General features: G+C 53.2%; 1 protein-coding gene across 10 annotated transcripts in view; it reads right to left on the bottom strand.

The window, feature by feature from the left end:
• Positions 1 to 16,875, bottom strand: part of CADM1 (cell adhesion molecule 1) — a 132,256-nt gene extending 115,381 nt beyond the window's left edge. For all 10 annotated transcript variants that reach the window (XM_064397847.1, XM_064397850.1, XM_064397848.1 and 7 more), the window contains exon 1: positions 16,718 to 16,875. In XM_064397847.1, the coding sequence (XP_064253917.1) occupies positions 16,718 to 16,826 (109 nt within the window). In that variant the 5' untranslated portion in view covers positions 16,827 to 16,875. The remainder of the gene's footprint in view (positions 1 to 16,717) is intronic.
• Between the last annotated feature and the right edge of the window lie 8,089 nt (positions 16,876 to 24,964).

Genomic DNA, 24,964 nt, shown 5'->3' with positions numbered 1-24,964 from the left:
ACACCAGTAACAACCTCAAATTCTCACGGTGGGAAGCACTGCCAAGCAGAGGGCAGCAGAAAGGTGCCCTGTTTGGTGGTTGTCCCCCTACCCCACATGTGTGTAGGAAGCCTCTCCTGAACCTTCTTTCCCTCCCTGACCTCATGGCAATGCCAGAAAGTAAAAAGAATCTTTTATTTTTCCTGCCAAATCACCTCCCAGAGACTGTCACAAGGCTGGTCCCGTTATCCAGAGCAGTGATGGGAGCCTTTCATTCCCACTGCTTCAGCCCAGCTCTAAGTAAGACCTGCCACAAAGGAAGACAGTTTAACACCCTTTAATATGTAAACAAGTTTTCAGGAAACTGGAGCAAACAGAGAGGAAGAAAAACAGGTTTTATTTACAGGTTTCCTGACGCTATGAAGGCACATTTTGATTTCATTCCCATACAAACAGCTCTCCCTGGGAAGTTCCGCCTTCATCTCCTCATTCACTTCTGTCTGTCCTCTCAAAGGAGGCAAGGAAATATCTCAATCCTCACGCTTTTTTCCAATCACAAAGCAGCCCAAAATAAACACGAGAAGGCTCTGAACCAGTAAATATTCTTAAGTACTTGACACCCAGTTCCCTCGGAGAACTGCACAGATTGCACATTCACAGAATGCCGGGATTCTTCGCACATTTTCCAGGCCATGTTTCCCAGAATTTACAGTTTCTTCCAAAATATTGTGCAACATATTACACCACCAGAACACTCAACTGCTTGGCTGGACACACAAAATTGGTTCATTTTCTCTTTTTAATCTCTTTCAGATGATGTATCCATTATGATTTTTTCAGCCAAACCAACAATACAATAAAACCATTCCCTAAATCCCCTGAAGAGTTCAAACCATCATCCATTCTGCACCGAGCACCAACTCCAGGAAATTTGTTCTAGGAGAGTATTGGAAGCGAGTCCAATAAGTTGAAAGTCAATTTAATTCTTTCAAATTCAACTATCAGAGATCTCCAGCCTCACTGGGGAGAGAGAAAACCATATATATGTATACATACACATACATCTATAGACACACACAGAGCTAATCCCCCTGCCCTGGTTGCTCCTGCTCCATCTGCAAGGCCCAGGACCCCAGGTAACGCCAGCCACGCGGCATCAGTGCAGTTATGACCACAGAGCTATTTTGGTTTTATGCACAGACTTTACTACCACCTTATAAAAGAAGGATTTCCAGAAGGCAAATGGACCGACGTCTCAAAATAGAGTGTTTACATTAACGCTTGGCAAGCAGAGCCTGCAAACAGAGATGAATAGAGATAAGCTATAAAAAACACCGTGGACGTTTACTTGCTGGAATAGGAGCTTGTAATCCAATTTCAGGTCCTTCTGCCAAGTGTTACACACAGCATCTTTGTGTGTGACGATTCCAGCCCCACCGCCCCTCCGCGAGGAGCAGCGGCAATTCCGGCGGAACGCTCCATTAAAGAGCTGTTTGGATGGGCACTGCCGCGCTGCCTATACCCAAACCCACTGTCCTTCCATTTGTGAGAGCATTAAAAGATCAGGGAAGGACGATAAATGCTGCCTGGGAGGCACGAGGGACGGCGGAATGAGGGCGGAAAAACAAACCTTTCCGCACCTTTCTGCTGTTAATGGAGAGGAAACAGGCTTCGCCTGCATTTGGAGGCTCACGAGAGCCCCGCGGACGGAATTACTGCTTGGTAATTAAACGTGTCTGTTTGTTCCACACACAAGACACAAAGTCACATAAAACAAGCCAATGTGAGCCAGCCCTTCCTGGCTGGAGCAGAGCAGGATCACCTTGGACAGCGGGCACAACCCCACGTCCCATGCCATGAGACCAGAGCAGGGGGAATTCACCCCAAGGGCTGACTCCACCCTCACGAAATTTTGTATTTCTGAGAACTCCTAACAGCCCTGATTACACTGGGGTTTGGTGGTTTTAATGCGTGAAGTTTTGCTTTTAGAGCTTCTAATATCACCTGACATCCGGGAAGAATTCTTCTTCCGCTGGATTTTCGTTTGACACAACACAGCAGAGATCCCTAATTCAGTTAATCGCTCATCACATAAACAAAGAAACCTCTTGAGAGCCGGAGAGCAACACGCACATGTATTTGCAATGCATAAGAGGATATTTTTTTTAAATGGTAACAATGCAATCTATTCAGTGTGAAGAGTCTGGGAGGCCAATTAAATACTTTGGGTTCCATAATTATAATTGCAGTAATGAATAAGAAGGAGCATTACAGCTTGCACAATGCAGTTCCTCCTCAAGTCAATGATTCAGTTCTTGTCTGCTTTCAACTAACCTTTTGTGTCTCTTCATATCAGATCTTGCAGATTACTTTGAGTAGAATAAAAATATCCCCAAATATCCCAGGTAATGTAATACATTTGGCATCCCTTGATTATGCCTACACACAGCCTACAGAAGGGATTATGCACTAAGTGGATAACACTCATTTTGATTAATTTTAGACATTAGTGAAAATTCAGCAAGGCTCCAGCTACCATCTGAATGCCCCTGGCAAGCCTGTGGTGACAGGAGAAAGCTAAAACTTGATTGCCTGGGGTTTTTTGAGGTTTCCTCCCCCTTTGGAAGAGCTTTTCCTGATCATCCTCTGCCTGGAAAGCGGCTTTGGGGAAGGACTCTGCTCCTCATTTTCCTCCCGAAGCAGCTTTTATCCTCCATGTGTCTGCAGAGATCAGCCTCGGGAAATTGAGGACTCACTCCCAGAAAAGTTAACCCCAAACTGCTCCATTTCTACTCAGACAAGTAAGAAATATGTTTGGGTTGGTTGGGTGGGATGGTTTGGGTATTCTGGCAAACATTCCTAGGACTGCCCCAGTCCTGATGCCCTCTGTACTTGGCTGCATTTTGAGAATCAACCACCTTACAAAAATCCCTTAACTTCTGAGCATTCCCAAATACATGAAATAAAGGACTTTTCCCAAAGAATTATCACATTTGGTAAAACCTTCTCACGATTTCTCACGCAAAACAAAGCCTGAAGGATAAAGGGTTAACACTGGGCTGCAGCTGCACAGGCACCAACTGCCCCCCTTTGTGTCCAGGGAATGAAAACATGAGATTTGAGCAAATCCAGCTTTATGAATTCAAAACTTCAGACACTGCCTGCAAGAGAGCAAAGCAACATCCTTCATAGATGCACAGAGAAAGGGAAAAGTTAATTTTATTGATGGAAGACCCAAAAAAGGCAGATCCTAATCTGTGGGAGTGAAAAATCTCCTGCTCTGTACAATAAATGGGACCTGGAGCACCAGACACTGCAGGGATTTATTACCTGAGGAGACAACAAAACCCACCTTCCCTCTGGGGTTAAAGCAAGGTGCTTTTGGACTGTCACTGCTTGTCAGGAGCCACTCTGAGGATCTGATCACCAACCCCTGCACATTGCAGCGTATTCCGCGTGTATCACCACGAGAATCAGGCCTTTGGGAACCTTTCTGAACCCAGTGCCTGCCTCCAGAAACTCACCTGGGCACCCTGCCCACCTGAGCACGCCTTCAGTCACGCCCAGCCACCCTTGGTGTGCTTCTCTTTGGTGTTTTCCAGAAAAAACTGATTCCAAAAGCCAACCCTCGCCTGGCTGAGGATGGCACAGAGGCCAAAAGGAGCTCTTCAAGATCACTAATTAGTCACTTACTGCCTTCTATCAGGGCAACTCCCAGAACCTGTCATGGGGCTCACCAGGAGCCCCACATCTCCTGTAATTAGCAGAGACCTGGGAAGGCAGCGCTGCGCAGTCGGGTCCGAGCACACACGGCCACGAGCTGACATCTCCTGTTGACTGAATTAGAGCATCTTCTAATGAGGCTCGCTTCAAAATCATTTTACATCCATTTGCTCGTGTCAGCATCAATGTATTCAGCATTATCTACCAATTAGTAAACCGGAAAACATTCTTTAGATAATCTAAAATCTCGCTAAAATATTCAACGTGTCATTCATTTACTACAAACTGCCCTATAAAAACAAATTACTGGAACCAGCTGTCACAAAGCAACAAGTGTCTTAGGACAAAGTGGTTTTTAAACCAAGGGCTTTCCAGGACACATGTGATGCTATTCTGTCTTCATCTCCAGCAGACCTGGTCACTCCAAACTGTCCCTGTCCCCAAGGAGGGAGTGAAGCCACCACAGGCATTGACACCACAGGAGGATGCAGATCACTCTGTACTGGAGCTCAGAAGGACATCCCAGGGATCAGGGGTGAGGGCTGGGAAGGGTTCAACCTTTGGAAGGATCCAGTGTTTGGAGCTTTCACCTTCTGGCTCCTTGGACCAGTCCAGTGCCAAGGATGCATCACCAGCAAGGAGGCACGACCCGAACCAGGCACCTCCTCAGGTGTGCAGCTAGGGATGAGCTCCCCCCCGTTCCAGGCTTCTCCAGGACTGACAGGCTCCATGGGAAGGTGTTTTCCACTAGGTCGGGCTGGCAGGGACCTCGACCAGCTCTCCCTGTGCACGCCAAGCTGGGTGAGCAGTGCCAGGGCTGCAGCTCAGGTAGGGCACGGTGCCAGCCCCACAGCAGCACCAGCCCAGCCAGGGCCACTCCACAAGGATTCCCAACCCAGCAGACGCCCTGGCAGCAGCTTCCAGCCAGGGTCATCCACCACCAGGGCAGTGCATGGCCTCAGCAGGGCGAGGATCCCTCCCAGCACACCATCACACTCCTCACTGCCAGAGCTACCCCAAATCACCCCCCTCTGCAGCTCCATGTGGTCACACGTGTTAGGAAAAGGACTCCGCATGCCATGGCATGAGTTCACAGGGCAAAACCATTTTGCTTGGGGTTATTTTGGGGTTCTTTACTGAAAAGACGCAAAACCCCTTGGTTTTCCCTAAGTTTTGCAGGCACAGGAAGGGTGGTTTGGAGGATGGCTGTTTTTATTTTTAATCTCTTGAGCGTGGCAGAGTAGTAAATCTTGCATTATGCTGTCAGGTTTGGGCTTCATTTTGGTCTCAGATTAGACTCCTGAAGCAATGAATCTTCCATCACGGAGGCCATTACCAACCCAGTTTTCCTTCATTTTGGACTGCTTTATCCCTGATTGTGTTATCAAGCTCCCCTCCGAGCGCCGCAGCCGCGAGGGGCTCAGCAGATCCTGCACCAGGGGAGGTTTAGGCTGGATATTGCCAAAATTCCTTCCCTTAAAGGGTTGTCCAGCCCTGGCACAGGCTGCCTAGAGGGGGTCACCACCCCTGGAGGGATTTAAAAGCCGTGTGGATGTGGCACTTGGGGACATGATTTAGTGGTGGCCTCGGCAGTGCAGGGTTAATGGTTGGACTCGATGATCTTACAGGGCTTTTCTAACCTAAACGATTCTCTGATTCTAAATTACCATATGCAAATTGTGATCATTAAAAGGCATTTATAAAAATCAAGTAAAACAGCCCATGAATATTGAAAAACGTTTAAGTGTTAAGTTAAACGACAATTTTCAAAACACACGAAGGAAATCTGACCGTAACCAACCAGTCCCATGAAATACCATATCTATCATCAACTTTTTAATTACCAATTGATCAACATGTAGACAGCGTAATAGCTTACAGCTTTTAATTACTGAACTATCAAAATTCCAACCAAAAAAGGAACCTCCAGAGATGAAACTGTAATGCTTGATTATTCACTGCTACATAATGAATGATTTGTTTTTAAACAAGATGTCAAGTTCCTCATGTAATCCATCTGGATGTGTGACTCCGCAAAGCTCACACTGCCCATACTAAGTACTAGGGGCTCCTCTTCTCCCTTCCCTCCTGATCCCAGTGAAGGGTTTTGGGGGATCTTCCCCCCTGAAGGTGAAACAGTCCTGGATCAGGGGGCTGCCAGGCAAAGCGGCTGCCAAAGCTCGCTGCGGATGCAGACACGCCGCTCCAGCTCCCTCCAAAGGGACAGGTTTTGCCTGGGAGGGAACAGAGCTCCTTCCAACTTGCCTGCACTCCCAGAAAGCAGCTCTAAAGCGCGGAACACAGCAGGGAGGGCGGGCAGGGCCGTGCTGCCTCTTGCTCTGCGTGCTGCGAGGCCCCGGCGCGCAGGATTCGGGGTGCAGCTCCCAGGTTCTCTTCCCACAGCCCGAGCCCAGCCAGCGCTGCGAGGATTCAAGTGTTGGCATTACGCAGAGAGGCACTCCGGGGTGGGGAGAGGCTTTTATCCCTGCCCTAAATTCAGCGTTGAGCTGAACAGCACATCCACAAATCCCCTCCACACACCACACAGCTGGCCTCTCCCCCCGTGTTTTATCCTAATAACCTCAGAACTCCAAAGCACCCCCACAAATCTCCCTTTGTGTGGGCAAACAGAAAAGACCCACAGGTTTTCAGGACCACGATCAGGATCACAGAGCCCTCCACGATCCTCACCCCCCGGGGAGGATTCTGCCAAATCCAGGCTTTTTGCGTTCAGAGAGACACTTCCCAGAAACACTGGGATGTAAAGCATCCTGGAAATAACACTGTTAAACTAGGGCGGTTCAAGCAGAGCCTATCAGTCAATTAAAAATAAAACTAGCAGCAAATAACACATTTGTTCCATCAGCCCAGTGGCAGCGACGAGCACCCCTCAGCCGGAGCCCTGGTGTATAACCCTACAGATGTTCCCCGTGCACATCAGCCCCCGATAGCTGTTCCACAGAACAGCATCTGTTCCCACAAAAACAGGCAACAAGAGCCTTTTATTTTCCCTTCATCGCAGCCTCGGAGCCCCAGTTGTTGCCAACCAAACCCGACAGTACTTCCCCCATAAATTCACCCTCTCCAGCCACATCTGGGCTTTGATTTCCACACGGAAACCACAAGCTCCTTCCTCCCTTGGGAAGCTGCTCGCACGCCGAGCTTGTACAGATTTCCACATAAGAAATTCAGTAATCAGTCCAGGAGCTGTAAGCACTTATGACAACAATATCTATCAACACTTAACCATATTTACAACTAAATCATGTAAATACCAGGCAGCTCTCCTCTGCATGCTGATAATCTGGACAAACGAAGGCTGAAAAAAGCCACTCCAAGAGGAGACCAGACAAACAGAACCACGCTGGGTGGGAAACAAGCACCCATGGCACTGCCAGATCACTGACAGCACTGAGGACAGACAGCAGAGCCCCCAGCCATCCACAACACCTTCCTGTGCCCGGCTTTGTGCATTTTCTGTATATACGTGTGTATTTCGTGTCCATTTCGTAAATACTTCATCTATGGGATCGGTATATTTCTCAGAAAAACAGGGACAAGCTGCGTCAACACCTACCCAGAGCTCTTCCCTCTCCATCTGCCTTTGAAATCCTTACAAATCCTAGGAAGCAATTTAAAATTAAAAGATCCCAATTTCAGAGAGGCTTTTCTGTCCCCCTCCCTCGCCCCCCCCCAAGATGGACCATTTTATTACAGCCATTAAACTGACAAAAGTGACTTTTCAGCTGGTTCACTGAAATGCCGCTTCCACAGCAGTTTAGCAAACACTTTCCCAGACCTTTATAAAGGAAAAGTGATTCCGTATGTAATTGGATTTTTTGGCACAACAAAAATACCAAGTTATTAAAACTCTCACATGGCTTTGGATTGTGTCTTTAATGGACGCCAGCATCCTCAAGTGCTACAAAGACATTTTACATAAAGCAACGAGGAGCTGCATTTCCAAAGGTTTCCCAGAGGATTCAGGGACAGTTTTCAGCAATATCTTCTCTTTGGGCAGTGAAATCCAGGAGGAGGAGGATTCCTCCAATATCCTCCTTGTCCATGCACACCCTCCAACATCCACATTAATTCCAGCACAAAATCCCCTCCTCCCTCAGGACACCCACTGGACTGGTCACTCCACTGGGCTCTCCCTGGGAAGAAGCAAATGACCAGGCTGAAAATAGCTTATTAATCCTCATTTATTTTCTGCAGGATCGTTTCAGTCACTCCCTACCTTTGGACAGGATTTTCACACCCCCACAGAGAATTTTCATTTCCTTGTCCTGCCTTGTCCAAAGAGTCAGATGCAGAGGGGTGCCGTGCATGAGGGGAAGGAGAAGAAGAAGCAGTGTTGTGAATACAACAGGTTGTCCACAAGAGATTTATTCTTGCAGGAACTTAATAAGAGTCATTCTGTAGGTAACACTGAAATCAGATTTAATGGGACTCTTGCTAAACCTCCCCCTTCCAAACCAGGAATGAGATCAATAGATCCACCCAACCCCAACACAAAACAGAGTATCCCAAACCCGACAGCTGGACAGACCTTCCTGAGCTGCATTCCACACACATCATGTGTGACATGAATATTTTGGATCCAATTTGCTAATGAGAGCCTGGAGGAGCGAGTCGCCCTTTAACTGTGCATCCAAAATTCTCCCAGAGTGATTTAAGAGCCACAGCACTGGGTTTGCTATAAAGCCTCTGTTTACAAGGCTCCACGGATTCCTACAGAGCAGTAAGTGATTTGCCTCCAAGTATTTCCTTTATTCCTCGTCTGGGAGCGTCTCCCCCTTTCCCTGGCGATGTCTGAAGGGAGCACTGTTAATCTCCCGTCTATCCCACTTTAATCTTCACCCTTCCCAGGGAGAGGCACGACTCTGCTCCTCGTGCTGAGGAAGCAGTACCTGGCAGTTATGGATTCAGGGAGTTGATTAAAGCTGCACCTTCTGTTAAAGATTCTAGGGAACGATTAAGGCTGTAAGACCTTTAAATCGAAGGAAAAGCTGTTTGTGTGGACAGAGCTCAGCAACCTCAGCGTGGGATTCGCTTTCGGTGGTTCTGCCTACTCAGGGATGAGTAACGTCTCCTCTGGAGCCACCCACAGACCGGGAGCTGAGGAAAACTGTCTTTAACTGTGACAGGGCAAGAAAAGCCACTGTGCGTTGTGACCCTAGACACAGGCTCTGAATGATGCGAGTCTTCATTCCAAGCAGCCCATAAAATCACGGTAAACGAAGAGGAGAAAAGTGCCAAAGGAGAAATCAGACTCACGTTTTATGCACCAAGAGAAACCTTCCCTGCACCCACCCTCCAACAGCGACTATGGCCAAGAAGCAGGAGCAGGTTACACAGGTTCTGCCTCATCCAGCACGAGCCACCACAAGCACCTGCACAGGACAGGGGTGCCACAGTGCCTGACTGCTGTGTTCCAGACAGGGATCTGCTCTGCCTCTCACCCTCCAGGACAGGAATCCTCCTGCGAGCCTGGGGAACTGCATGCTGCTTCTCCAGACTGCTCAGCAACAAACACAGGTGGCAAAGGAATGAATCTGCCCGCTCACCTGGAACTGCTGTCCAGCCAACACCAAGACAGCTCCTCCCAAGGCAAGCAGGGGCTCGGCTTTGTTCCTTCCTGCTGAGCCCAGCCTGGAAAAGCTGGGCTGGCTCCGAGGAGTCCTAACACAGCAAGCGTCCCCCAGCACTCGCCTGACAAAGCTGCCGGCCGTTGATGACAAGGCTCAGGGCTTTGATGGCTGTCAGGCAGCTTCCCCAGCGCCAGGGAGCCCAGGCAGGCTGTCACAAAAACGATAACAGGGACGGCACCGCTCGGGATCTCAGCTCTGAGCACGCCACCCCATCACCCACAGCCCTCCCTGAGCAAGGCAGGGATCTGGGCATGAAGGCTTGTAAGAGCTGCTGACACCCAAACCAGCACAGCGGGCTTTCTGCTGAGCAGAGCCTGTGAGTGCACGGCAAGGGCTGTCCTCAAACAGCTGGAAACTGCACCTAATTCCACACAGAATGGGAAAAGCAGGAGCAGCAACCCTTGGGAACGTCCCTGTTTCTACCAGGCTTCTAACACCATGTCTGCGTTAGCCAACGGGAACGAAGACATCAAAGAGGCAATGGGAGCACACACAGAGAGGTCCAACCATGTTTCCAAGCAAAATAGCTTGGAATGAGAATGCAGAACAAACCCAGTACAGCAACAGCCCTCTACATGTGGGTATTTCAGGTTCTCATTTCTATGAAACCATTTAGGATTAGCAGAACAACCTCACAACCAAACTCCATGGAGCAATGCAGGGTTTCTGTGACCACAGGCACTGCAGCAGGGCAGGCGACTGTCCAGATGCTCTGGAGCAGTGCCAGCACTAAAGACTGAGGTGGATGGATGGATGGATGGATGGATGGATGGATGGATGGATGGATGGATGGATGGATGGATGATGGATGGATGATGGATGTCCACTTGCACGCAGCCAGCACAGAGGCACTGCATGAAGAGAAGCCTTTGCAGCTGAGCCAGCAGCTCTCCCCCCTGGTTTGACCCAGCTGGACCATTTCAACACCTCTCCAAAGCCAGAGGGGAGCTGCTGCCCAGAGTTATCCCGTGCCACACCAGGGCAGCGAGGCAGAAGCAGCTTTGGAGAAAGCCACGGTGCTTTTCCAGGGTCAGGGATGTATTGGCATCACGGAGCACACCCCAGAGCAGCAGCACTGTGATAAATGCAGGAAGTGAGAGCGCTCTCTCTGCAGAATTAGGGACAGATGTGCCTCTGCTCGGCTACAAAACCAGGGCCGTGGGGGCACAGGGAGCCTTTATTTCTGCGTGTTAGCCCAGAGGCTACGCAGAAAGTTCCCTTTCCAGCCCAATTCTCACAGAGCCCGACTTTGCTGCAACCCCGGCTCCAAAGCTGAACACGAGTAATGTTGAAAGTGCTCTGCCAGGGAAGCTGCCAGGCAGCCTCATTTAAAAACAGGGAAGCAGCAACAAGCAGTTCCTCATGCTTGATCCGATTACTCTGATCTCTCTTTTGACGCTGCAGACTCAGACTCGTATTTCTATTGCTGCACGGGGGGAGAAGGGGAGGGAGGGAATGTCACTTTGCTGCTTCATATTTCTTTCTTCCTGTCACACTCTGGAGAGGGATGCACACTGCAAGAGCTGACAGGAGCGGGGGGTCTGGGTGCACCCACCTCGCAGATGAGGTCCCAGGACCCCACTGGGCCCCCACCCACAGCACCAGCACTCCCAGACCAGCCTTGCTGGAGCTTGCCCCAGTATGGTCTCATGCTGTCCATGAAAAATTCATCTCTAAAAAAGCATTACTGCTCTATTTCTGTACCAAACGTTGAGGTGTCTCAGCTCCAAGAGTCATCACAGTTGGGAGCAGCACCCAAGTGCATCTCTGAGAAGGGAAGGCCCCACTGCAGAGGTGCAGTCACAGCCACCAGCTCCAGAGCCCTGCTGACAGCGTGGGGCGTGCAATGACATTTCCAGTCTGGAAGCAGACCTTGGAGGAGATCATAAATCAGACACAGGCTCACTAACTGCTAAAAGAGGACACCACGAGATCAGAGCAGTTTATTCCAGACGTAACCTGAACCCAGGGGTTTATGCACCCAACTCCTCCAGTCTGAGCACGACGTGACCCTGCAGGCAGCCTTGGCTCTGATGGCTCATTGGCATCTCCCTGACCTGCAGGCAGACACCTCCATCCCCCGGGGCTGCCACTGCTCAGCCAAGGGCTCCAGAAAATGGGACATTTCCTAGGGAAGGCTCAAGCCAGGAGCGTAACTACTGAGGGCAAACTTCACAGCTGGGATTGGCAGAGGAGGAGAGTTTCCAACACAACTTTTTTCCACTGCCAAATGCACACCTGGGCTTTAAAACCTCTTGGCAGTCGTTTACTGTAAAGAGACTATTCCCCCTCCAATGCTGGAACTGCCACTAAGAGGGGTGGGGGGACCTGGGCTGTGTCACTTGGGCAGGACCCACAAACACGGGCAGGACCAAAGCAAACCCACCACAGACCTGCCAGCAGGCAGCACCTGTGCGTGAGACTGTCAGCAAACCAACATCAAGGAGCTGCCAGCACTTCCAGGGACAAAAAAATACCTAAAAAAGCAAAACTAAAGACATTTTCCAGTTAAGCTACAGCCCACAAAAGTTTTATATCTCTGAGCAAAGAGATGCGCCTAAGTATCTCTTTGATCCTTCAGGCTGGAACTTAATGGGGTATCAAATATTCTACTGATTCACCTTGAGAATTTGGTAAGGGCAGAGTCTTTGTAATGCTCAAGTTTTTAAACCACAGAAGAACACAGTAAACTAAAACCACACCACAGGGTAAAAATAGCCAGCCCAACCCTACAGAGGGACATTGTTGGTCTAAAATAACCAGGAGCAGAGGGCAGCAAATGTCCCTGGCACAGCCCAGCCAAGTGTTTTAAATGCAAGCAGCCACCAGCCACATACTGCGGGTGAATGTGTGGTGAGGGCTCAGGAATGGCTCCGAGAAACCCCAAGAAACAAATCTTTTTGGGGATCTGTAGTCCTTGCTGGAATTTGGGATGGGTGGAAAAGACTGACACGAAATTGGGGTTTTCAAAGCCTCATCCAGCAGCATACAGCGGCTTGGAAGGCTCCCCAACACCCAACTCAACACCCTGCAAAGATGTGAGAGCCCGATGTGCAACACAGCAGGAAAACCGAGAGGTTCAACAGGTAACGAGGACACCAGGAAGAAGACAAACTGTTTCCACAGCAAAAAAGGCTGACAGCAGGCGGGTGGTGGTCATACATGGGCAGGGCCATCAGCGGAGTCGCCTGCAGCCACAGCATGGCAGCTGGGGCTCACCCTGCCCTTGCAAATTAAAAAGTGGAATACCTAAATGCAGCTGGTGGCTGAACCACAAACGCCGGCTCACCCCGGCGGGGCAGGGCTCGCTGCGTCCCGATTCACGGAGCTGAGAGCGATCCAAGCCTCGTGGCACTTCCCTTCCATCTCGCCTGCTGCACATCCCAAGCCACCCCTTTCCCCAGCACGCTGCCCTGAAGCGCCGGAGCCCACGCTGGGCGACCTTCAAAGCCTTTGTGGTGGAGCTCCCCAGGAGCCGCGGCAGCAGCTGCTCTCGGCGGCGTGCAATTACGGCCCGGGAAAGAGACTGATTTATGGAACTTCAACAAGTACATACCACTCCTAATTACAACATTCCACCTAGGGTCTCTCCTTCCTGGCAGGTTTCCACAGCGTCCCTTTATTTAGCGCCGGTGGGTTTGCACCTCACAATGTCCCCCGGAGGAACAAGCACAACTTATTTTTTTTAACGTGCAGCATCCAGTTTCTCACAGACACTGGCTGTGTGTCCAGCTTTGCTTGTGCTCTCAAACCACCGTGTTAAGTATTCACTTCCTGGCTCAGCTCCAGGGAAGGATGCAGCCTCACGCTCCTCTCCCGCAGCCTGCTCAGATCTGGAGCCGCAGACAGGAACCGAAATGTCTGGATGCAGGAGGGAGCCCCTGCTTTCCTGACACAAGTACCACCAAGTGCCACCAACACCCAGAAGAGGAACAGGTTGTCAAAACCCCTATACAAAGTCTGACAATAATCCCTAGAAAAACAGCCACTCAAGAGAAACATCCAGAAAACTCTGCCTACATGCAGGAAGGTGGCTTTGCTTTCTGTGAGCAAAGGTGTTCTGAGGAGTGCTTGGATGGTCCATTCAAACAGAGGGTGTATCCAGGCTGGAACACAGGTTTTACTCCGGGTGGCCTCGGGCAGGCGCAGGGTTAAGGAGCTGACCCATTTTCCAGCCGGCAATAGGGCAGAGCTCACCGAGGGATGGCACAGGCACGGCCCCACCGGTCCTGGCAGGGCCGGGGGAAGGCTCGCCAAGCGCCCGGCTGACGGAGCCAGCGCTGTTTGATTACAGAGCCTTCTTTATTTACACACCAGGAAAGACAGCGCAAGGCAAACAAAGGCGACGGCAGCGCAGCATCAGCAGAACGGCCGCGGCTACGGGGTCCCCGGGGAGCGCGGCTCTTCTCCGGCCTCCTGCCACCGCGGCCACCTCCGCGCACCAACAGCGGCCACCGCGCCAAGGGGACACCGGCAGCGCCCGTCCCGGCGGTGTCCATCAACAGCGTCCACCCCGGGGATGTCCATCCTGCAGCAGGTGCTGGCAGCCGCCCCTCCTCAGAGCAGAGCACGGAGCAGAGCCATCTCCTCGCCTTCCCATCCTCAGGAGCCTCCTTGGCAGTGGTTTCAAGCCAGATTGTCGTGCTTATAAACCTGGGCTCAACTGCCTACACGCAAGACAAATGAGCCCAAGCTGCAACCCAGATGGATCACTTTATTCCCCAGCCCCTTCCCCGCCGGTGTTTGCGTCGCATGCAGAACGCAGCGCGTGTTGCTGAAGGCCGGGGACGAGCAGACTCGCCTCGCTTGCATACAAAGGCTCCTTGGAAACTCACTCTGTGTTTACAAAGGAGCCAGGCTCAGCGCAGCCGCGCTGGGAGCACTCGCTGCCTTCCTGAGGGGCTTCTCCCGGGCCGGTTTGGTGTCGGCAGACACGGAGGCTGCAGCCACAGCCAGCCCTGGCCAGCCCCTGGCAGCTCCGTGCCACGGCCGGGTCGCGGCTCCACGCCAACGCCGTCTCCAAACACCTCCTGAGGCTTCTGCTGGGAAGTTGTTCTCCCTGAAGTGCCGAGTGCGGCGCAGACACACTCCGAGTCCCAGCCCAGCGCTGCCCGAGCGCCTCAGAGTGAGCCGAGAGCGCTCCTCACCCTCGCCCTGCTGCACAGGGGCATCAGCAGCTCCGTGAACCGCAAAGCAGCGAGAGCGGCTGGAGAGGAAGCACAGACACACACGGATCCACGCGATCGCACAGGCTCATCCCAAACCAAGTCTCGCCGCTGCCTAGTGCTGCTCCAGTCGCCTCGGTGAAAGGAGGCAGCAGAACCCTCAGCCGCAGCACGGGGTGCCACCACGGCGGTGACACAGCGCTGGCACCGCTGTGCCTCGGGTGGCAGCCGTGCGGGAGACACAGCGACAGCGCTCTGCGCTCAGCGCTGACGCTGCCACCTCACACTAATTCTGCCTTCGCAGAACGCTGAAGAGAAATAACACTGTTAGCTTGGAAAAGGGGGAGAATGGGGGGAAAAAGGGAAAAGAAGCTCCTCAGCTGTAGGGAAATTTCGCCTAAACGCAGACAGTCTGGGATTTTATCCTGCGATTCACAACACAGCACTGCAACCACAAAATATCTGTCTTACCACAACCTCAGCTCACGCCGCGCGGTGCTTCTCACCCCGGTGCTTGGGTCAGGCACAGCGAGCATCCAGCCCTGCTTTTGTTTGCCTTCAGCAGCTCTGCGATCCCAAATCACAGTTCCACCCCTTGGCTGGGCAGCGGAGAACAGGCTGAGCCTGCCGGGGGATCACTCTGGCCTCCAGTTAAAAACTGCTCTTAGGGAATTTGAGGTGAGCAAGACAGCAAAACAAAGGATGAACGCGGCCGTCCAGGAGCCGGGCTCGTATTCCCAATCTGAGCGTCTCTCTCAGTAGCAGAGTCCGCAGGTCAGAGCGGCGGGAGACCCAGCAGGCAGCGAAAAGCACCGAGCACACAAACGGCACCTCGTGACGAGACATCCGAGAAGCTCCAGCACGGCGACCGCGGGAGCCCCGGGCGCGGGGGAGCCGGAGCGGAGCCTCTCCCCGGCTCGCAGCGCCAAGAGCCGCCGCGGTGGCTCCTTCCCTTCGCTCCGGCTCCCCGGACCGGGCTCGGGGCTGCGCAGCGCCGGCATCGGGGCACGGTCGCCCTTCGGGGCTGCCCAGCGCAGCCGGCGGGAGGGCACCAGCCCCGGCCCCGTTCGCGGGGGGAACAAGATGAAAACGACCCCGGCCATCTCCCCCCACCGCCATCCCACCAAAAAGGCCGCCCGGGAAGAGCGGGGAAGGCATGGACATGCACACGGGCTGTGAATAAAGCTCTTTGTTCGCCGGGCTGGCGGCCCCTCCGTCCCCCCTTTGCTACGAGCGGGATTCAACAGATCGTTCAATGGCCTCTTGTTCTTCCCAAACATCCCGCACACAGCAGCCGCTCCTGCGGCCGTGCGGCCCCGCGCCGCCCCACGGACATACTGGAAACGTGAACGGCGTTAACGGGGGATGTTCGAACCGAAGCCACCGGACGCGAGCGCAGCTCGCTGCTGCGGCTCCCGGCCCGGCGGGCAGCGGTGCCGGGCGGGGCGGGGGGCTCGCCCAACGCACCGGGCACACCGCAGCCCCGAGGGTGCGGCGAGAGAACCCAACCGGCCCCGCTCGGGGGGCCTCGTTAGCCACGCCGGAGCAGCGCCCGTTCCAGCCGCAGCGCCCGAGCCGGGCGAGCGCCCCGAGCGCGCCCGGCCGGGCGGGGGGCGCGGCTGCGGCAGGGGGCACCGGGGAGAGGGGAGAGGAACGAGAGAGAGGGGCGGGAGGGGAGGAAGAGGGAGAGAGAGAGAGAGGGAGAGGGAGAGGGAGAGGGAGAGGGAGAGGGAGAGGGAGAGGGAGAGGGAGAGGGAGAGCGAAGCGTCGCGCAAGTTCCACTCAGATTCCAACAGGTTCCCCGCTCCCGCAGGGGCGCAGCATCCCCGCGCCGCCGCAAACACCGGGGGGAGGCGCGGAGAGGGGGGAGAGAGAGGGGGCGCGCAAAGCAATTAGTTTTTAATTGCGGGGCCGCTGATGACCCCCCGGGCAGCGGGAGAAGCCGCTTCCATGGAAACGGCAGCGGCTGCCCGCGCCGCGCCGCCACGCGCGGGTGAGCCCGCCCGCCGCTCCCGCCGCCGGGGGCGCTTCCCCGGGACCACCGAGCGCTCCGGGCACGGCCCGGGGCAAAGGAGGGCGGGCGGGGCCGCCCCCCGGACCCGCCGCAACCGGGGCTACCCGAGCTCCGCCGCGATCCCCGCGCCGCCCGCCCCGCTGCCAGCACCCGTCCGTGCGCGGGGGCCGCGCCCTCCCTACCTCGGGGGATGATGGCGGCGGCGGACAGGAGCAGCAGCAGCAGCGGGAGGAGCCCCGGGGCGCCGCCGCCGCTGCCCGCGGGGCCGCTGGGCTGGGCGCGACCCGCCATCGCCGGCACCTGCCTCGCTCTGCCGCCGCCGCGCGCCGCCCGCGGGAGATGGCGCGTCACGGGGCGGGGACACCGCGACACGCCCCGCGCGCCGCCCCGCGCGGCCCGGGGGGCGCGGGCGGCACCGGGCGCGCCCGGCCCGACCCCCGAGCGGGCGGGCGGGCAGCGCCACGGAGGGGCCGCGCCCCGCGCCCCGCACCCCGCACCGCCGCGCCCCACCCGCAGCTGTCACCCCGTCGCCTGCCTTCCCCCTCTCCGGGGTCGTGTGTCCCCCTCCCGCGCCACCAAGCATCCTCCTCCTCGCGGGGTGCCACCCCAGCATCCTTCCGCCCGCGCTGTCCGTGGCGGCGGTGCCCCCCTGAGCATCCCCGCGGGCAGCAGCGCGCCGCTCCCCCGGTGTCTGCGCCCCCTCTCCGCCCCCTCTCCGCTCCCGGGGGTCGCGTCCCCCGGCCCTGCGCCCCCCGCTCCCCGCCCGAGCGGGCCCCGCGCCGCTGGAGGCGGTGTTGAGCCTTGGCGGCTCCGGGGGAGCGGAGCGGCCGGAGCCCACGGGCCCCCCGGCGGCGGCGATCGGGGCTCGGGAACCGCAGCCCGGCAAGCAATCCACCCCTTCTGCGGATTTCTCACCCACGCGATGGATTTAAACGGAGCAGATTCACGAGTGAAGCCCCGGAACTGCCCCCTGCCGTTCCCCTGAGTGCCCAGCCGAACCGCAACACACGGCAAACGGAGCGGCCGGGGTCACCGGGGCATTCATCCCGCCCGGGAAGGGTCCAAGCCTTCCCCCACCCACGGCACCGGGAATGAAACCACAGAATCGCTGGCAATGGGTCCATGCAAGCGTTAACGGAGCAAACGCAGAGGATGTCGAATATTCCCAACCTTATTAATTAGGTTATTCCAAGTTAACCTGAGGCAGGTGAATTGTCAGTTCAGCTTCATCATCCCAGATTCTGCCAAGCTTGAGGTTATAACCGCCCAGGGCAAGCACTGACTCACACTGTGGGGCTGGAGAGAGCTTTCACCCTTTGGAATGCGAAACCAAGCTGGTTTCACACCCAAGAAAACCCAAAATGCTGCTGCCGGGGACTTGGTTTGGGGCACCACTGCTCCCTGTATCCCCACCTCCCCATGCCACTCTGTCTCCCATGATGACAAGCCTTTCTGCTCCACGGCCATGCCACACATCTGTTTCCTGCTCAACAAGCAGGGTTTTGGGCCACCATAACCATCACAATTGCATAACTAAGCCAGTTCACCCCAGTTAGTGCGAAAGCACTTGTCTTGTGCTGGCACCCCAAATCCCCTCCTCTCCAGGACTCCAGCCCCACCAAACCCAGCAGAGCAGCTCCACTGCCCCTGTGCCACCCCATATCCAGGCACCCCGTGTCCCTAAATACCAGAGCAGCCCCCCTGCAGGATATCACACGCTGCGACCCGCTGCGCTCAGACATCAATTGAGACACAACCCCTATTAACTAAACAGGTTTATAATAATTCAAGTATTCTGAGGGTGAGGACAATAAGTAGTAAGAAATACAATTTGCATAATAAATATCAATATCACAACAGCTAAAGCAAACCATGACAAATTATCTGCTGGTAAATGGCCGGGAGATTATAGAATGCAAATTGCAAATCCTGAACTCTAGGAAATGACTTCCCTAACCTCCCGCGTCTCATTCAGCAGACGGGGAGAGACTCGGGCCGGGCTCAAACTGGCGATGCTCCTGCTGGAGACGTCTCAGTGCCTTCCATTATGCATCAACTTTAATTTCAAGAGGAAAGCGATTTCCTCTGTCCTGGAAGCTTAGCCTCAGATTATTTGTCACAGAGTGTTTAGCAGTGATGCTGCTGCAGCGCGAGGCCCGCTGGCAGTGATTGAAAGCTGCATTAAATCAAATCACCAGCAGCCAGGGACAGCACGGAGCTGGGAGTGGCACTGGGAGCGCGGGCACAGGGGTTGGGGCAAGAAGGACCAGAGAGTGACCTGACCCATGAGCACGGGGGGTGTAATCGAGGGTCTTAGGGGATGAGGTCACTCCCTGAGTCCTGCTGGCACTCACTCCTGAGACTCACGTGTGCCAGGGATGCTGGAAAGCCCTGTGCCAGCTCTGGAGCAAAGCTTAAGGCCAGCAGTGCCTGTGGATGCCTCTGCAGAACTTTGCATCAGGGTGAGGAGAGGAGCCAGGGGCAGAGGAGAGCCCCCAGGACGCTGCTCTGAGCTGCCAGCAGTGAGGGCTGAAGTGCAGCATCCCCTGAAATCGAGCTGTCCCCAGGCCACCAGCGGCAGCTGTAGCAATGCCCACTCCAAAGATCAGCTTTCCTTGCCTTGACGTGGGTCAGGAGCAGCAGGAATTCCTCCTGGGAGCCTCACCCGTGCCACTTGGAGACCCTTCCCATGTGTCACTCTGGCTCCCCCCGCTGTGGTTTAGCACATCTCAAAGACCAGATGGTGTTTTTGCATTTTAAACCAAATAAGCCATTGTTTGTTAATTCAGCCTTTAAATCAGAGCAGAAATGAACTTAAAAATGAGGATTCCAATCTGTGGTATGATTCCAGAGACGGAGCCAAGCCCCACAGTTTCAGACCCAGAGAGAAAGGCAGGAGAAGGATCGAGGCGATTTGTGTCTGTCCCCCTGTGACGCAGCACAGGACAGTGGTTGGACATGCTTGGAGTGGCATTTGGAAGCAGGATGGAGCCTCAGATCCATGGACAAGCAGCAGCTGCTGTCAACACACTGGGCCAGGGATGGGAGAAATCCCGGTGCAAACTGGTGCCAGTCCTGCCACTGGTCTTAGGGGACACAGCGTCACCCAAGGGGTGGCTAATTACAAATAACTGACACTAATTGCATCAACTGCAGAAGAATTTATGGCAGAAGCCATTTTCAGATGGGATTACAAAACCCATGATCAATTAGTTCCCTTTCCTTGGTTTCACACATGGACAAAGGGAGACAAAGTGCTGCTCCCTACAAAGTGTAAGAAGGGAGAAAGAACTGAAGCCACCCAAGTTTTCCTCCCTAGGGAAGGGCGATCCCACAGAACCCATCCAGGTAGAGCAGGAGTTGCCATTCCTGCGTGGCTCTTTGAGCCCCACATTAAAGGTGCTGCAGGGCCCGCGACCAAACCTCTTCCCCCACGGCCAGCAGTGTTTGTTCTCTCACCATTTTCTGTCAAGAGAAATAAAACAGTTGTCGATCTTGGGGAAAGCGCCGGCTCTGAAATTTTCAAAGAGCTGCATGGAACTTTAGCCACACAATTCACATGAAAGCGGCGCGGGGCTAAATCCTGTGTAACTCTTTGAAAATGGAGCAGTTTTGTCAAGGGGAGTCTGCAGAAGAAATAATCAAGTTATAGCATTTCGGATTTAATGCCTTGCCTAAAATCCAGCTCGGCTGGGTGTGCCGTGTCCCCTCCTCTGGTGGGACCCCCCAGTGGGACCACAGAGCTGCTCCTCACACCTGGGCCCGGCCTGGAGATGCCTCTTTAAAGATCAGGTAAAAGTGCAAAGCCTAATTTCCAGGCTTTCATGTGCTGTGACAAAGTTGTCGTTGGCCATGCTCTCTCTCTATAAATTCAGGGTTTAGTTACAGCACAAATCGCTCCCAATATATTTTATTTATCTGCCTTCCACTGCAATGAGCAACGAATTTGTTGGAAGTTTCCAGAGGTGGAACTGAAGCTCAGAGCTGAGCCAAGGACAGAGGGAAGGTGGGGTTCTGCAGCCCCATCAGGGCTGGGAGCTCTGGGGGCTGGCGCCCAGTGCTGTCACCCAGAGCAGTGGTGTCACCACACACGTGCTGGGCACCTGCTGCAATCACCAGATTTTCACGCAGAATCTGCACAATCTGCAAATTCACACAGAATCCAGCCCAGTACCCACTGGATATTCCCATTAGCCCCTTTCCTGCAGGTGTGGGGGGCTGTTTTAAAATTTTCATTTTTGTTTCTAGAGCTAAAGGATTCCATTTAATTATTTTTGAGCCACGAGTGTGACAATAAAACGCAAAAGTCTTTTGATTTTGGAGCAATCCTATTGAAGATCTGAGGGGCTGTCATCAGTGCAGCATCAGTCTTCATTATCTGATTCTTTTTTCAATTGGCTGAGCTTTACAGAGCACAGGGCTCTTTCAACAGGATGATAAAGGGGTATTTGAAATAAACAGAGAGAGTCCCCAGCCAGCGAGTACCTCGGATTGCTGCGGACTGTGACTTAATGCTAACTCCTGTGAACTCCAGCTTTTTATCTTTTAATAAAAAAGCCATACAGATGGGATTCTTTGCTCAACTAAAACCTTTGTTACCAAAAAAAAAAAAAACCAAACCCTAAGGAACAACAGATACTAAAAGTATAAAAGTTCTCCCTGAGCAAAGTCTCTTGCATGGATTTATTCAAGACCTCCCAAAAAAAGGAACATTTCCATGGCACTGATGGCTGATGTGTTGCTGTCCCAGCCCTAAAGAGGAGTGGGCTGGCTCCACTGGGGTAAGAGACACTGCTCTGACTCACTCCGATATGGGGCAGGGGTGTTTCCACCCTGGGACACCTGAGTTTACCCAAAAGTCTCGTTTTTGCCCCAGATCCAGCCTCGCGTTTTGGCACAAGGAGCTGCTACGACTGTGGCATTTAGTGCCTGATAAGGTGTAGGCTCCAAACACTCACTTTCCTCTTGTCTCCAACAAGCACAACCAGAAAGGTTAAAGCTCCCCAGTCTGCTGAAACAAGAAATATTTTCAGATGATTTTAAAGAAACCAGATTATTCCCCAGTGTAAGGGAAAACCAGAGCCAATCCAGCCAGCCTAGCTCCCCTGCCAGCCCAACCTTTTTACTGCTGGAGAATGAGGAGTAAGCTATAATTCAGATTTTTAATTTTTTTAACATGTACCTAATTGAGAAAGGAAGGGGACAAATCATTTTATGCTCTTGCATCATCCTTCCTGCAGATGAGTATCTAATGCACCCGCGCCATAAAATGCAGGAACTGTGCCCTCTGCATGTTGTCGTGACAAATTTCAAATCAAGAGGGTGCTTGAATGGGATTTATTACAATTGGAAGACAAGAAATGGTAATCTTTATGAGCCAATGACACAGAGCCTTATAATAGGAGAATGAAGTATCATTTTAAATGTAAAGCAAATTAGATTACTGGGGTCAAACCCTTCTACAGAGACATCATGTCTTCAGAGTGCCTCGCACATTTGACATCCTCTTTTCAGGTTTCACATTAGCATTTAAGTGTTTTTTAAGTGTGTTTAATATTCTTATAGGAGAAAAGTGCCTGGAAAAGTCAAGACACTGAGATCACAGGGAGGGGAGGAAGGAAGACATCAAAATAAGTGCCAGGGAAGCCACAGCCCTGTGTGAGGAGGGCTCCAGCACCGCTGACACTGGTTCAGCACAGGCCACTCATGGACCAGCCTGTGTCCTGCAGCAGAGCTGGGGTCAGCTCCACTCCCGTGCCAGCACAAGGTTTCAGTGTCAGCATCTGCTGGGAGCAGCCAGGGACACTGGGGCACTGCCAGCGCAGCCCCACGCTCCAGACAGGCACCACAGCAAATTATCTGGGGTTTTTTGTTTGTTTGTTTTATATAAGCTGCTGGGAGAAAAAAAAATCCCCCTTTTGATCCCATCAAAGGCCTTATCTTCCCCACCACATGATGTCTCATGGGCGTTGTCTGCCTCGCCTAAATTCCCCAAAACCCAGCTCCATCCCAGTGGTGCAGTTTGACCCTGGGGTTTGGAAACATCCAAAGCGTGCAGAAGCAGCAATCACTGGTTCCCCAAATCACACTGCAGGGTCTGAGTCTGCTAAAACATTCTGCTCCTCATCTGCACAAAGTGAGCCTCCTAAAGTGACCTCTAAGGATAGCAGCAAATCCAGTAAGACCATCCACTAGAAACACACCAGTACCAGTAAAGGACTGGTTTGCCTTCTGGTACCTCGCTCCTGCAAGAGGCAGCAGGTCCTGAGCCAGAGAGTGAGGCTGAGCTGATTACACCAATGTGAATAAACACCTGAGCACACAATGAAAACTGGGGCTGTTCCTCTGATTTCAGAGATTTCACATCTTAATCATCTGTCAACACCGCACGTACGGAGCGCGGCGCAGAGGAAAGGTCTCCCAGAAGGGATCCAAACACCGCACATGAAAGGAAGAGCCTTACTTAGCCTAGAGGGAATTTCAAATGAGGTTCAGCATTACTGCAGCTCTCCCTGTCAGGAGCAGTTAGGTTTTCACTGACTCCTTTTGTACCAGCCGGGCTCGCTTTGAAGAATTCACAAACATCTTCACCTTCAGCTCCCATCTGCGCTCCGGCTCATTCCTGGCGTGTGCTCCAAAGGCACAGCCAGGGCTGGCACCCAGCTGCAGCAGGTGCTGGGCAGCAAACAGGAGTTTACCCCTCCTGCCCCAGAAAAGCTGGGGGCAAAGACAAACACTGTAAGCAAGGGGCCAAGCCAAACGCTGCCGGAGGGTCAGAGGAAGAAGTGTCTGGCCCTGGCACGCTGCTGGCCAGAGCTGACAGCCCAGGAGCGCTCTTGGTGCTGCTCCAGAACACACACCAGGGCCACCAACCCCTCAAACCAGAACAAGGAGGCTCTGTTGAGACTCAGTGCTTACCTGTCCCCTCCTTTCCACCTGCCCTCCTCCTCACTGGGGAGCATCCTTCTTGTTGATCACCAGAGAGAGGCCGTGGGCATCAGCACAGGCTGGGAGAGAGACAGTACTAAAGAACAAAGCTGGAACTCCCATACAGACACACAACAAGCAGGGGAAACCTCAGTGTGCACCTTCCCTGAGGTGAAGCGCAAAGATCTCACAGGGGTGCTCACCAAAGGACCCCAAACTTATCTTCTTAAGCAAAAGGCTTTGCCTGACTGGGGGTTTGGGGGGCAGACAGGGGTAGGCTGACCTCCAAATGGACTTTGGGAGATAAAAGGAGAACTGTGCTTTCCAATGGGACTGCTGGCCTTGCCGGCCACCAGCCAGGATGCTGCAAACAGCAGCCTTTGCAGGTTGCCATTGCAGGGCTCCTGCCATTCCCTGAGCTGGATGGGTGAGATCCAGAAGTCCCTGAGCACAGCCACCCCCTGCTCAGCGTCCTCCGTGTCCTTCCTGCCCTGCTCAGCCCCCAGCAGCACACCAAGCTCTGAGCATGGAGCCATTATACATAAACACACCACACATACACACACACACACACACGGGGTTTTAAACATGCATCTTAGCCTGGTAATTGCGGGGCTTTTGTAAGCTTGTCTCAACTTGCCGACAGCTACAGAGGAAAACATAATTCGTTAACTCTATGTGAGTATTAAAGAACAAAGCTGGAACTCCCATACAATTATATTTTATCTCAGAGCAAGGTGAAATCATTAGATATTAGTGAAGTGCAGTGGCACAAAAATGATCTGTTAGCGGGGGTTCATTACATTGTATTTCCAGAGCCAGGAAGATCAATGTGTTCATGCATCATGAATTAGTCTCATGCCTTCGTCTTCGCTGCTCTCCGGAAACCCAACATGATCTATCGCCAGCCATACATCATTGTTTCAGCATCGCACAGCAATGACAAAGCTCCAGTTTCCACTTGTCACACTGACCAGCTGCATTTTTCTGCACAAGAGACAAAAAATGTCGAGGAGGAGGAAGAGGGTCATTTCTGGGCCAGGCTCTGCAGTAAATTTCAGCCCTTCAAACCTCTCCTGTTTCTGTAGATCCATCACTTTTATAATCTGTGCCTAAACTTGCTTTCCTTGCTTATATCCAAAGCCTGGAAGAGCTGAAGGAAATTGAAGGAATAAATCCATTAAGGGATTGTGCTGAGCTCCTTCCTGCTGGTGCAAAGCTCTGCCTCCTTGGGTGCATCCTCTGGGCTTGTGTCTGGAGCAGAGGGGTTCCCATCCCTCAATCCACTTGTCCTCTCCCCCCTGAGTCAATAGGAAAATATCACTTTCCCAAACACCTGTCAGTGTGAGCTCTCTGGAAGAGCCTCCTCTGCTCTTTCATTGTTCTTCCCTCAGACACCCAGCCCAGGAGATGCTGCCTCCACCTTTGCTCACCACCAGCCAAGGCAAAATCCTCTTTTTCCCTGCTGTCTAATCCAGTCAGAAGTTTGAGTGTTGCCTTTT

This window comes from Passer domesticus, chromosome 23, assembly GCF_036417665.1.
Source record: "Passer domesticus isolate bPasDom1 chromosome 23, bPasDom1.hap1, whole genome shotgun sequence".
Lineage (NCBI taxonomy): Eukaryota > Metazoa > Chordata > Aves > Passeriformes > Passeridae > Passer > Passer domesticus.
The sequence above is the reverse complement of the archived record's forward strand: the minus strand, read 5'-3'. Positions and strand labels throughout refer to the sequence as shown.